This window comes from Nymphalis io, chromosome 11 (assembly GCF_905147045.1).
Source record: "Nymphalis io chromosome 11, ilAglIoxx1.1, whole genome shotgun sequence".
In the NCBI taxonomy this organism is placed as follows: Eukaryota; Metazoa; Arthropoda; class Insecta; order Lepidoptera; family Nymphalidae; genus Nymphalis; species Nymphalis io.
In genome coordinates this window covers 1850567-1865941 of record NC_065898.1, presented here as the reverse complement: position 1 = coordinate 1865941, position 15375 = coordinate 1850567, and the positions used below count along the sequence as shown (strand labels likewise).

Below are 15375 nucleotides of genomic sequence, written 5' to 3'. Positions count from 1 at the left end.
GGTACCTACCCAGACGAGCTTGCACAACGCTCTACCACCAGTAAACCTTGTTTCATACCAAATGTCTTTAATCACAAGACCGATTGTCTTGTAGTTTAGCCCTAAAAGCGTAATATACAGAACGACGGAGTTACTTTCGCATTATTAATTTTAGTAATGGTCAAGTATACATTACTTAAATTTACTGAAAAACATCTCGTTTACATTAACTTAATTTTTTTTAAGGGTAAAAATATTATGTCTCAACAGACAACTTAGACAGACCTCAGTAATAATGCTATTCTATAAGAACTCATTCGTGAAAAGTTGAAAACAGATTTATGGAGACACTATTTTGCTGACCATATCTTTAAATGGTTATAATTATCAGAAAAGCTCTTAGATATCAAAAAGCAAAGATGCATGTACAAATTTTATGTATTTTCTTAAATTACATTTTGATTGTAACGAACGAAAACGTATCTACTTAAAATAAGGATTTTGAATCAAAAGATATTTTTGTCTATTAATATGAATTATACTTTTGTCGATTGCCGTTTTATTCGGATAGGTTATAGCTTCGTGCCTACCAATGCCACCCTAGTTAATCCATATATAACATCCATGATTATTATTAATAATTAATTAGTTTGATTATATGATTCATTTTGACATGTCATGATGATTGAAATAACTAAACAGAAATATAATATCTTAGTCAGTAGTCAATAGTTACGTTTCTGGTAATAATTTAATAATATATAAATATTAGTAATGGCAGGACTGTAATAAGCAATCTTAATTGATCATTTTATTATTTTGTACTAAATGTAAACAAAATAAATAAAATATTACATAAAAATTACGTTTATTTTGCTGGCGGTAGACATTATTGAAAGTGTACAATAGACGACATTTTAGATTTGAAATAATCCATACTTCTATACTAATATTTATCACAACACAATCTCTGAATATAGTTCAGAGATGAAATTTACCGATGAGCTGAATAAGGTCACAGGCATATTAATAATGGGATTTCCACGGCGTCGGGAGTCGCACTACAACAAAGCAGAAACAAAACATTATTTATTATGTACATTTCAAATAAAATTGATGAATGTTTATCGCACTTTCTTGATCGTTTCAAGTCCTTCTGTTAAAAGTTTTGATAGGTTTTTTTTTAAATATAAGTTTACTATTCGGCATTTATAAGCCATTATAACTGAGCTGTCGTGTGTCACCCTACTGCCTTATACTATGAAATTTTCTGTAATCACTTATGTCTAACATGTAAATATATAAATTTACTTCATTATCAATAATTATAAATTAACCATTTATATTTTCAAATCTAAATGTTATTATTATTTTTTCATATATGAATATGGGCTCGATTAGAAAGGGACAAATGTATAATACTATATAAGTCTATTTTGCTCTCCCACAAAAAAAAAACTTAGCATTGTATAATGTTACAAGAAACAAAAATGTGAAAAATACATGTTATATATAAATTGAGAATAATCTCTCGCTTGTTTGGAAGTTCTGTGAACAGGGCCTCAACCTGATACCTGTTTTCTTTGTAATGGATTTGAAGACCATAGACAACTTCACATAATGATTGAAAATAAGATAAGTTCAGAAATGTTAGATTACACAAATTATACAGATTAAAAATCTCAATTTTATTTATGAAATAATCTCATGGTAGTTATTGCCCCCATAAAGATGTCTTAAATTCGCTTTCAAGTTCATCCCAAGTTTTTTATTTTAATAAATTATATTATTTAATAATTTAAAATGTTTATATTAGTTGGCATTTATTTATGTGTGTATTTATTAAGATTATGTAATTATAAAATAAATAGAATAAGATTAATAAGTTATAAAAAAATAAAGCACTCATTCATGTGATATTTATGCAGACAGATTTTTCGCTTATATTTTTTAAATTAAATGACATTTCTAAATAAATTTCAAACTCCATTATGTCGTTACATAAAACACCAAAATGTTCTATATTCAAATATTATTATTAATAAAAGTAATGGAGTTTGTGTTGAAATGTTGTTTCATGTAATTCTAATGTAAAGCTTTTGTCACTAATAAGATTATAGACATCCTGTGATAAGCAAATCGTAACCAAGATGATCATTGTCGATTGCCTGAAATATTATTAAAAATGTGAATTTGCAACAACAATTACATTAAATATCTGTTAAGTAACTGTTAAATATCAAAATAAAATACTATTGCCATATTTAAAAATCAGGCGATCAAATTCTTTTTTAATAAAATTTCAAGCAATGTAGTTGGAGCAGTTAAAGTCACTTGCCTTGTATGTAGGGAGTGAGAGCTTCGTAGGGACAGCTAGGCTGTGCTACAATGTTTCTTCAATAAACTATCGTAAGTTACATTTTGTTGTTTTATTTACTCAAACCCATAATATTATAGATAATGATTTTCTTAATTTTTTTTTATATAATTTACCTTTTTTTTAACAAAGAATTCAGTACCTATATATATACCCAGTAAATTCTAACTTTCCTTCTTTAATTTATTGTGAATTATATAATATATAACTACACATATATCCTACTTATTTTTTGCATAAAAATTTGTATATATAAGCCACTACCCAAAATATATTTTAAACGAATAGATTTTTACAGATTTCCCTAACACCAAGGAGCGTCGTGCGTCTCCGACATAAATGCTTTCGCTGCATATAACTCAATGCTATAGGCAATAGCGCGGCTGTCGGCGCTAAAATTTTTTGACACGTACATTTCATTGCTGTCACAGATAAGCTAGACTTGTTAAAAATTCGTAGAATAGTGTAATTAATTACAAATTAAAAAAAAGGAAATAAGATAACATTTAAGTTTATAAGAAAATGGGGCAATATATGTCGCTCAGCCATACGCGGATCTAAGCCACGCCCACAAAACTATAACATTTTCGTGCTATCATTTAAATTAAAACAAATTTGTTTTAAAAAAAAATTAAAATTAGTGTAAAATAACATTAACAAATAAAAATTTTCGAAAACTTTATTTAAAAAATAATATTGTTTACAAAAGTACAGAAGTCAAAGTGACATTTAACAAATTGTTACATTAATATAATTACAATAATATGATATTCTTAAATACTTAACTACACACTGCTAGCACTCGCGGAATACGTCTCGAGCCTGTTTCAAATATATCAATACATAGACATGTTTTGGTATTTAAGCATTGCAATGCAGATAAACAGGCACAACATTTTTTTACAAATGTAAAAAAAAACGTCGATAATATTTATTGAACATATATGCCAAGCATTTCGTATGAATTTTATAAAAACGATTACAGACTGTCATATTTTATTGTTATTCAATTAATTGTTCATTATTTAAAAATACATGGTAAATTGTAATTATTATATACTTAATAAAAAGGCTAAATAAAACTCATGGACAGATTCTTGACTCGTTTAAAAACCTAATACAGTAAGCTATTGTTAATATAAATACTATTGCCTTGTAACAAAACCAGCTTTTTTTTTTAAACTGTCCATCGGTTTTAATATATGTTGTGAGAATAATAATTCACAACTCCGTACTTACAACTAAAATACCTAACGGCTCATCATGGTATGAAAGTACTTATACTGAAATACCTTCCACAGATAACATAAACATGTTCAATACAGATTATAACTAAGTGTATATTTATTTTTTATCTGTGGACATATGAAGTTTTACAACAAGCGAACGGTTACGAAATACTGATAGTAATTTAGGAACTAATAATAACCATTTTAGGATTTTTATTTTTAATTCCGAAATTATAATATAATACAACGGGGCCAATAACTCATAAACAAATCTCTTTATCACAGTTGTCGAAATGCGTAAAAAAATAACCTTTATTTACAAGAATACTAAATGACGTTTTTAACAAAACGAAAATTTAAAGGGCAAAGTATCATTTTTGATGGGTATTATTAATTAACATTAGAATTAAGGAAAACCTACACAGCTTCTGTCAAAACAGTTTCTAGCTATAAAGCGGTATTCCCATAACGCAATAGTATGAGTCTAATGTTAATTGCTATTGCGTTATGGCATGGTATCTGTTAGGTCTTCTTCATAACGTGTGATATATAAGTGAAACTTCGTTGATTATTTATTCACATAATCCACATAGACGTTACGAGCTTAGACGATATTAAAAAAAAACAATAATTTTAATAAAAAGCCACTTGGAAGAAATCGATCCAATTTAAATTAAAAAAAAAAACTAATATATTATAGATATTTGATTAAATGTAATATTTATAAGTCAATATATATGAGTATTCGTGTAAATACTGGATAGTGCATTATCTCTTGCAATAAAGCTAAGTGCGAACATGGCTTAATCTTATTATCTATGTCTTACGGTACGTAACGAGACTTGTCTATGGTCAATTTTTAATGGAGGCTAACGGAACTTTAAACATATTTTTAAAGGCTGTTTTTGAAGTAAATTAGAAACTGTAAATTTGGCTGTAACAATTTGACATTTATTTGGGTGATATTTATGTAAAACGAACCAGTCAACAGATAAGATTTTATACTTTAAAGATATATTATGAATAATATCATATGAAAAATAAACAATAATATAGGTATGCCCCGTCAGTCTCCATATAATAGGCGTTTAAAAAAGTTGAATAAATGGTTAAGTGTTTCCTAAACCGTCGATATAGAAAAATAAATAATCGATAATTATAGAAACTAACAAATTGTTACATAAAATACTTAGATATCTATATAAAGATATCTCGCAGTTTCATTTTTGGTGAAAATAAATAATTTTTCGTCTAAAAAACTAATTTTTCGATAATTGAAGTCATATGCCTCAGTAGTTTAACATGTTTGCTTTTAAGACTACTAGATTTCTTGGCGGTTAGATTAACTGTCCACTGAACCAAATGTTCTTACAAAGCATCCAATTTATACTCACATACATGTATTATTATATATATGTATTAAAATTGAATATATATAATTGACTTATAGTGTGATTGTTTTCTTGTTAAAAATCATTTATATAATCAAAATTATTTTTATAAATATAAAATTATTAATAACTATTGCTGATATATAATATTTTCTATTATTAAAATTTATTCGTTAAATTTATATGACGTCTAGTAGAGTCGGAGATTTGAATGCTATAGTAAATAAACATAAACAGAGACACTAGTGTCAGTAAGAAACATTTTGGAAGTTTTTGTCGAGATAAATTGTTACTTTAAAAAAAGTTAGAATTTATTGGATATCAACCGCGAGATACCTTTAGCCCTAAGCACTAAACCTTTAACAATGAGTCGGGTTTCCAACTTTGTGATATAAGGAGAGTCCGTTGCGCGTTGCCGGCACTTTATAAATACATCACAATCGTTATCAACAGCCTTTTTTGTTTTTTTTTTTTCATTTTTTATTACCATAGATACAGTTACATTGGCGGGAAAAAAACTAAAACATTTTTAACAACTCTTTTTTCTAACATTGCTATTCAACATAACATTGCATTCTTCTTCTAACATTGCCAGGTAAAAAAGTCTAAAGCCAAGTTTCGCATTTTCCCGCCAAAATCATAACTATATTTATGTTGTTTTATTTTGCATAAATATTGCTTATAAGCCAACTTGCTTAATAACCTATTTGCTATTTCTTTTTTTTTTTTGTTTTCTTTTTTTTATCGTATTTAAAATTAAACAAGAAGGCTTACTTGATGTTTCGTTACAAAATGTAAACATAATTGATTCAGGGTTTTAATCATTATCCTTATCAAAACCAATGAATCAAAGTTTTTTTTTTAATAATTAACAGTTTCTATCAGTCTGCAAATTTTCTACAATAATTTGTAAAGTGTATAAATGTTTATAAAATATTTCATTCGTCGAAACGAAAATGCTTCAAAAACTGTTATGGAAATTGTAAAATCCAAAAAAATGTAACATCATTATAAGATAAAGGTATCAATATTTATTACATAATATATTATATTATGAAGATATTTTATGACTAATGTTTAAGGGTTGATCGGTATTTACGACATTTTAATGAAACATCAATTGGAACTATTCAAAACTTTGTAAATCACATCGATACTCTATCAAATAAAAAAAATATTAAGCAACATTTATTTCCCGAAGCCGCTTCTCAGACACAAAATAATCCAGACTTATAATTTCAACACAGTACAACCCTTTTTTTTAGTTGAGATTCTAAATATTTTACCAATAAAAGAATTGTTGTTGTCAGATTTATAGTTTCCGAGGTCTACCGGTAGATGTCGTTAATTGCTTTACAACGCCACCGCTAGATGGCGTTAATTTTATGAATTTGCAGTCTTATTAGTCGATTGGTAATCCTCTTACTTTTTAAACTTTTTCTTCGTTTAGGGGTTGTTCTTCGTGTTTCTCTGTGGCGGTTTCGGCAGATTGAGGCGAGTTCCAAGGCTGCAGTTCACCAGAGCCGAATACAACGAACACTAGAGCCCCACACATATATGTACCGGCTAGGATGAAGAATACAATTTGCCACTGTTCGTACGTGTTCTGTGAAGATAATAAGAATTAATTTATTTAATATAATTAAATTATAATGATAAGTCAATAAGATTGTTGAATAAAAGCCGTGATTTCCATGTTTCTTATTATTTAATCCCGTAATATCATACTCATATTTGAATGTGAAATAAACTGATAGTATGATATCCCTATTTAATATATACAGACGTTAAACTCATTTAACTATTGCTCAATAAGTTTTTTTTTATATATATAGAATAGGAAGGCGGACGAGCATATGGGCCACCTGATGATAAGTGGTAACAGAATATCCGATGAGTGGGTGGTACCTACCCAATAGTATGTTTTTTTTTACGAAAATAGAAACCGATTTATTATATTTAATTACTATAATTATAGCTAAATTATATTTTTACATTCAATAGTAAACTACGTACAGACATTTTTATAATATACAAAATAAAAAAACAATACATATTACAAATTTATAGCAAAAACACGCCGTCTAAAAGATTGTCCTGTGGCATTGTACCCAAGACGCTGGCACTATTGCCTCTCTGCATCGCTAGACTCAACCTTTGGGCTAAATGAGCTCCAGCTCTTGGGTCACCAGAAGTGGGGAACAATTATTATTGACAACGACTACTAAATGCTTAAAGTTTCATTAGCTACTTTATAAATATAATTACTATACTAATAATTATAATTTATTTACTTGCTAATAATATTTGAAAACAACACAATACAAATCTTTGGTTGAGCTGTTATCTGTTTGTCATTAATATTTAATTAAGTAAAGTTAAGTGTCATGTTTATGCTGCCGGTAATGGAAAGAGATAAATGTTGCATGCTTACATGTTCCTTAGTTAACTCGCCAACCATGAAAGTGGAGAGCCAACCGCCGAACGAAGAGAGTGTGTTCGCGATGCCGAAGATTGTACCTAAAAATAAAACAGGTACATTATATATGAATTATATAAAAACGTGTACATTACCTAAATAAAAACACCTTTTTTTTCTAATTGAATATTATTAATATGCCTCAAAAGAATGAGCAGTAAAACCGAGACACGATTGCATATCGTATCCAGGCCGGTTAGCGTGGTTGGCAGACACTTGCCTTACAGCCCCGACGCCCGGGGCTTAAAAGATAGGGCGTAACCCTGGGGCCGTGCATACGTAAGGTGGGGGCCTCGCGTGCCTTATTTTAGACAGCCCTGAGGAGGACGGCAGCCGGGATGGCCTCGCGCTGCCGTACGCACTAGCGAGGAGTGCGGGGGCGAGGGGGGCGAGATTACCTTCGCCCCCTGAGGAGCGCTCCGCCGAGCCACGAGCGAAGCAAAGTACGGGAGAAGCCGCGGATTCGTTATATCAACACGATCCCGCAGCCTCTCCGATCCGTGCCGAGGACGGCTATCGCAGTGGTTTTAGTGGGTAAGAATCCCACATAACCCAGTTCCCCCTTTGGGAGCTGGGTTCCTTTCTGAATGTTTCCAATGCGTGAAGAAAAAAAAATGCCTTTCACGGAGTCTGAGTGTAATTATCTATATTAGTGTGTATTTACAAAAGAAAAGTAGTATATCAGTTGTCTAGTTACCATAGTACAAGCTCTGCTTAGTTTGAGATCAGATGGCCGTGTGTGAATAATGTCCCAGGTTATTATATACGTGTTATACTAACGAAAAAATAGATGATAGTCACTTTTAGGACATTTTCATTACAGTTTGTAAAATGTTTAGTCTATTACGTTTTTTTAAATAGTGTAGTTTTTTAAGGCGTCTGGCAAGTGCGCTACTCAATATTACTTTTTGGCGGTAGAATGTTAGATTGCACAAAGCCCAACGTACATATAAGCTGGATATTCTACCCAAAACAGCAGTACTTGGTGTTGTTGTGTTCCGGTTTGAAGGTTGAGTGAGCCAGTGTAATTACAGACACAATGGACATAACATCTTAGTTGCCAATGTTGGTGAAGCATTTTCGATGTAAGCGATGGTTAAATTTCTTACAATGCCATTATATGGACGTTGGTGACCATTTACCAAAAGATGGCCCATATGCACGTCCGCCTACCTATACTATAAAAAAAGGCCTACAATCAGGCAAGGTGGTAATGTTCTACTTTTAAAATTATTACTACGGTTACTAAGTATAATGCCAAAGTAAACAAAGATCTATATTAAATACACAGTGAACTATGGTGTCCAAAAAAATATTTGCTCTTACAATATCGCAGTGACAAATTCTATATGAGAACATTATGTCATAGCACACTAGTTACTCAGAATTTTATTATACATACTATGGGATATTTATTCAGTAAACCAAAGGTTTGTATGTCACGAGGAATATTCACGTGCCTCATATCAAGAAATAAGAAATGGATTTGACTATTTTTTAGAAATAGTTACAGCCTGTGAATTACCCACTGCTGGGCTAAGGCCTCATCTTCTTTTTTGTGGAGAAGGTTTAGAGCTTATTCCAACACGCTGCTCCAATGCGGATTGGTGGAACACACATGTGGTAGAAATTCATTGAAATTAGACACATGCAGGTTTCCTCACGATGTTTTCCTTCACCGTCAAGCACGAGATGAATTATAAACACAAATTAAGCACATGAAAATTCAGTAGCGCTTGCCCGGGGTTGAACCCACGATCAAACTAGTGGAAAACCACAAGGTAATATGTTTTTATCCAAATACATATCAGAAGTTTTTACTCTTATAGCATATATTAAGTTTTATATTGTGTACTCGAGTTAAATGTTTGTCTAATTAAAAAAAAACTTAAGTTAATATGACTATTTTCGTGTTTCGAATATCAATACAATTTTTTTTTAATAGAGACTACCGTTGCCATCTAATAATTTAAAAAGTATACACACCTATAAAGGAATTTCATCAAACTGAATTCCAAGCCGGTGAAGCGATTTATACTTGTGTTATATAATATGTACCAATAAACGTTTAGTGTAGCATACCGTACTTGATTTGATTCGTTTGATCTACATTCAGAAAACAACGAACGCGATAACAGTTGTTTCCGCATTTCATTTTAATCATCGCTGATAATCTCATCAAAATATATTCAGGAAATAATATTTTTCATTCATATTTGACACTACAAATATTATTATCAAGACTTAAAAGTTATAAAGATAATTTCGTACTTATCTTCTATTATATATACAGTATATCTAAATATATATCTACAAATATTGATAGAGAAATGAACATTAATACTTCTTTAATGAGACTAATAAGACTAATATGTTCATTAAAACGATCTTCATAAACAAAAATGTTTCTTTTATCTCCCGGAAAAGAACCGTGACTCACTTTGTATAAACAAAACACTCCAGGCGCTGACATAAAATTAATTTGCATTTCATCCAATAAACCCCCCGAAATACGTGCCGAAGATATTATCAGACACACCTCCGATGACAAATGCACGCGATATTGAATTTTTATTGACATAGGCATTTTTTATTAATAGCATTTAAATTGTTTTATAAACAACTAGTTTTTACCCGCATGTTTTTAATATTGGATAAAAAATAGCCTTTTTTATTATCATACATTGGGGTTGAAGCTTGTTTCATACCAAATTTCATCAAAATCTGTCCAGTAGCGTATCACCAACGCCCATAGACACTGGCACTGTAAGATGTTATTGTGTCTGTAATTACACTGGCTCACTCACCCTTCAAACCGGAACAAAACAATACCAAGTACAGCTGTTTTGCAATAGAATATCTGGGTGGTACCTACTCAGACGAATTTGCACAAAGCCCTACTAATAAAGAATGAAATTCAATTCAAAAAACTTGGAATCAATCAATGGAAAGTCAATTGAATAAACGATACGTGCACGCATAAAATACTCAATCGTTAATTTTTATACTCGAATGTATAGTTTATAGTCGAGATGGCCCAGTGGCAAGAAAGCTTGAATCTTAGCCGATGATCGTGGGTTCAAACCCGGGCAAGCAATACTGAATTTTCATGTGCTTAATTTGTGGTTATAATTCATCTCGTGCTTGACGGTGAAGGAAAACATCGTGAGGAAACCTGCATGTGTCTAATTTCACTGAAATTCTGCCACATGTGTATTCTCTACCAACCCACATTGGAGCAGCGTGGTGGAATAAGCTCCAAACCTTCTCCTCAAAAAGCGAGAGGAGGCCTAAGACCAGCAGTGGGACATCCACAGGCTGTTACTATATAGTTTGACCTGAGACCTTATATTATCGTGATATCGGAAAAATATGAATTTCGAAACATCGAAATTATACAATTGTTTGACTAAATATTAGCTAAGGGAACATTTCCATTCGTTTGTCACTTGTGAAATGTCTAAATTAAGTCTAGTATCAAAATCTTACCACTAAATTTAGGTGCGATGTCCAGTCCGTTGCCGAGGTATCCAGCTGTGACAGCGCCGTTGATGGTGAGCGCCATTGTGAAGATCGCAATGGACCAGACCCTGTCGTGGCCGAAGAACGCTTGAGCGATCATCATTATACCTAAAGAACAAATATACAAATTAAATTTTAATTATAATAATGTTCGATGATATTCCTATTATCAAATCTTTATTATATATGGCTAGAATTCCAATTAATTAATTTATGGATGATAGCACACCTTGGGAATGAGACGATCGCCGCATGGTTATTTTTTTCTCTTTTTTATTTTATTTTTGTAAATGAAACATTATACATGTAAAAAAAACCGGAGCTTCTTTGGTCGGTTCTTATCAGGGCTGGGTGTTTCTCTTCCGAACCAGTGGCAGTTTCTAGTTTGACTATCAATAAGCAAGTGTAATGCTTCAATGTTAAATAAATCATTTTGATTTTTGATGTTGATTGAAGTATACCCAGTTTAATTTAATTAATCATTAAAATTGAACAACGTGGTAAAAAAGATTGCAATACATAAACAAAAAAAAAATTTAGAACAGCCCCTTCTTTTGAAATCAGTTGAATTACTTTAAACGAAATTTAGTTACATCTTAAAAGAATTGTAATGCTGTGAAGATAAACGAATGCCCCGACATGATAGGCCATTTATACCAAATTAAAAAAAGAGAAATTCTTTTTTCAAACAAATTACCAGGTAATCCAACAGCGAATCCAGTGAAGAGTTTCCTCGCTGCTGTGGTGGAAAGACGTCCACTACGACGGAGGGAGTCAGCCAGCACGGACGAAGCCAGCGCGCAGAGATACTTGCCAAGATATGGGAGGGATGACAGCAGACCATTCTATTAGAAGAAAATGATCAGTATTAAATTGTTGTATGAATTTCAAATATATAATTCAGACAAAATAATTTATCAAACAATAAAAGTATTACAACATTTTTAATTATTCATATGACGTATACCTTATATATTACCCCCGGCCAATCCCGGTCAGGATTCAAGCCTGTTACTGAGAATTACATGAAAGTTAACCACAAGACCAATGATAAAATTATGTTAATATTATAATTATTTAAAATTAAAAGGGAGGCAATATAAGTGTTAAGATTGCTTCATAATAATGTCCTCCAGACCGATTTCGGCCACGGCCAATCTCAAGAGAGATTAACCAACTACGCAGGAGATATTATAGTGCACAAGTGTGTGCGCAAATACAGGTGCACTCTCTATTCTCTAACTCTTATAATCCGATGGGACGGCAATCCGACATGATCGGAAAGAGTTCAGGCACAGGACCAACGGCTTTACATGTTTTCCGAAGCACGGGAGTGAACACACTTCTAGACTCCGGGCTGCTACTTAGAATTTTCTGACAGAAAAACCCAATAACTTTTTATTGACCCGACCTGGGAATTGAACCCAGGACCTCTGCGGACTTACATCAAGCCACTAGACCAACGGCGCAGGCAATTAAAAGAGAGGCAATATAAATATTAAGATTACTTAATACTTGTCAGGAAAAAATCATAATTACTTTTTTAATTGTAAGAAAAAATATATTAAGGTCCTTAGAATTCGGGGCTTCTTTGAATTACTAACGCGAAATTTACCTTCAACCTTTACTTATTAAAAGAAAAAAATCATTAAACGAAGATTAATATTGATGTGTATGGAGAGGTAGGCTACTAAACAACATTGTATTATTGATTTGCACGTCCAATAGCGTAAGATATGAACCAGGACAATATTTTAATTGTATATCTTTTTTTAAAACCTATATCAGACAATTAAAGCCGAGATGGCCCAGTGGTAAGAGCGCGTGAATCTTAACCGATGATCGTGGGTTCAAGCACCACTTAATTTTCATGTGCTTAATTTGTGATTATAATTCATCTCGTGCTTGACGGTGAAGGAAAACATCGTGAGGAAACCTGCATGTGTCTAATTTCACTGAAATTCTGCCACGTGTGTTTTCCATCAAAACTCAAGCAGCGTGGTGGAATAAGCTCCAAAATCTTCCCCTCAAAAAGGGAGAGGAAGCCTTAGCCCAGTAGTGGGGCATTCACAGGCTATTACTGCTAGCAGAAAAATAAAAAAATCAAATTTTATGTTTAATTTGAAGTGAATAGTATAAGTATATCCAGGCATATTAATTACACAAGAACGATATATGAATATCAATCTAAAATAAGGTTTTATTCCGCCATAAAAACAACCAGCTAGTTACCCAGTGGCTATTATTACGCAGCTATAAATAGCTGGGAATGCATCGAAAATAGCTCCTAGGAATCGGAATCCGCGACAGGCGCCGTAGATGTTTTTTTCGCTGCGTTTAAAACTTAGCTTATCGTTAGTAGTAAAATGCAAATAAGAGGTAATGCGGGCCGCTCGGCTCGCCACGCACTTCGGTATCGTTTCAGTAACATTTATGATTAGAAAACTCGTGTTATGTGATTTGTTTAAATAGTTAGAAATTTCTGATTTATATCGAATTTAAATCTATATTAGTTAAAAATAGAGTAATAGACTTTAAATGTCACACTGCTGGACTAAGCCTCCTCTCCTGAAGGTTTGGAGTTTATTTCACCAAGCTGATCCAATGCAGATTAGAGGATTTCATCTGTCACACAAATGTTTTATTATATAAGAATGTCAAATGTTATTATTTCCGTCTATGTATGATAAAGATAAAGAATGCTCTCTATACAGCCTTGATTTATGCAAAATTACGAAACGCAATGTGATAACATAATAATAATACGACATTTTTTAAAAACAACACGAAAATGTCTTAACAATCTGTAAAAATGTTTTTATTATATTTGGAGTTGATCGAATGGATCGTCCATTGGTTGTAAGTTATCACCCTTGCCCATAAAATGTGAACAATTTCGAGAAGTGCTGTTTGACGGTAGAATGAGACGGTAAGTCAGTTGTACCCACCCGGAGGTAGCACGACGAATTTCTAATACAGTTACAATAAAAACGATAAAAATACAAACACATTTTGCAAAGGTATGCTCTACATACAGCCTATCGTAGCCTTCGTGTTGCCATAAAAGGTAGGTTTTAGATGATTCAAAGTTCGAATCGCAATAAAACGAGTTAAAAAGATATACATAATATCGGGGTATTGGCCTGTGGTATAAACCACGTCTAAAGTCATCGAACTGAACCTGTTTTAATTTATAAAGAATTAATTAATATGTCATGCGAAATTTAAGTTACGTAATAAATTATTTATAATATATAAAGACCGGTAGCTGTGACAAACTGCCTAGAAAACCATTAAAGTAATCTCAAATAGATAAGTCGAAGGTTAAGTGAAATAATTGAGAATATACTTAAGTATATATAGTATAAGTTTATATATATACCAAACTTAATCCATAATCGCGGATTCAATCTAAACAAGCACAATTGAATTTTCATGTGCTTTTAATTTGTGTTAATAATTAATCTTGTGATTGGTGGCAAAGGAAAACATCGTGAGGATACCTGCATATCTACAACCCGCATTAGAGCAGCTTGGTGGAAAATTCCAAACTTTCTCTCAAAAAGGAAAGGACCACAGAACAGTATTGGGACACTAGAATGTTACATTTTACTATATGTTATTAAATTAAAAGCGTTTCGTAATGTTGCATACATAAGTCTGTATAGAGAACATTTCTTATTAGTACGTGGACGAAAAGTGACAGAAATAATGATGACATTTTAAAAACTTAATAGAATAACAGAAATACCGAGCAATAGAAACTAACATTTTGCAATTTTTTGAACAGAAACATTGAAAGCCAAGAAAGCCGTCAGACATTTTAACAACAGTCGTCCTGTATTGCGATCAGATATCTAGTGGCGCCTCTCACGACTCCTAAAGGGGTCATCAGACGAAGGATTGACACCGCCTCTGCAAATTACAAGGGAATGACGCTTGTAATTATTGTAAACAGTTAGTGCTAAATATAGACCGTATGGTACCAACAGGTTTACGATACGATGGAATGCAAGTGCCACACATTGCCGCAATACCAAGAGATCGACAGGTATGGTATGCCATTATAAGTTAAATATATAAGTACGCGTGTTTGATCTTTCTAAGAGAAAATTGTATTGTAGTAAAATATGATTTTGTAAATTGTAGTGGGCATGGTGTGATCTCAATCAAAATGAAGATCCTGTATGTTATACATTTTTCAGTGATTTTAAATGTAGTAGAGTTCCGAATCGGTAGTAACTTCAAATTTTATCTTTTAAAATAACGATTTCTAAAGTGCCGTTTACGATCGATTTCATTGTATGAAATAGATTAAGAAAACCGATGACAAATGACAGGTTTGGCTTGATTTTAGTGAACGATTGCTTTTAATGACGACTAAGGCCGATTGACGCA

At 32.0% G+C, this 15375-nt stretch overlaps 1 protein-coding gene across 1 annotated transcript in view; it reads right to left on the bottom strand.

Annotated features, from left to right (window-relative positions):
• Nucleotides 1–3017: 3017 nt before the first annotated feature.
• LOC126771616 (sialin) overlaps nt 3018–15375 on the bottom strand; it is a 68477-nt gene continuing 56119 nt past the window's right edge. The window contains exons 9-12 of the mRNA XM_050491600.1: nt 11675–11822; nt 10945–11085; nt 7411–7496; nt 3018–6582 (exon numbers count right to left, since the gene is read on the bottom strand). Of these exons, the coding sequence (XP_050347557.1) occupies nt 6406–6582; nt 7411–7496; nt 10945–11085; nt 11675–11822 (552 nt within the window). The 3' untranslated portion in view covers nt 3018–6405. The remainder of the gene's footprint in view (nt 6583–7410; nt 7497–10944; nt 11086–11674; nt 11823–15375) is intronic.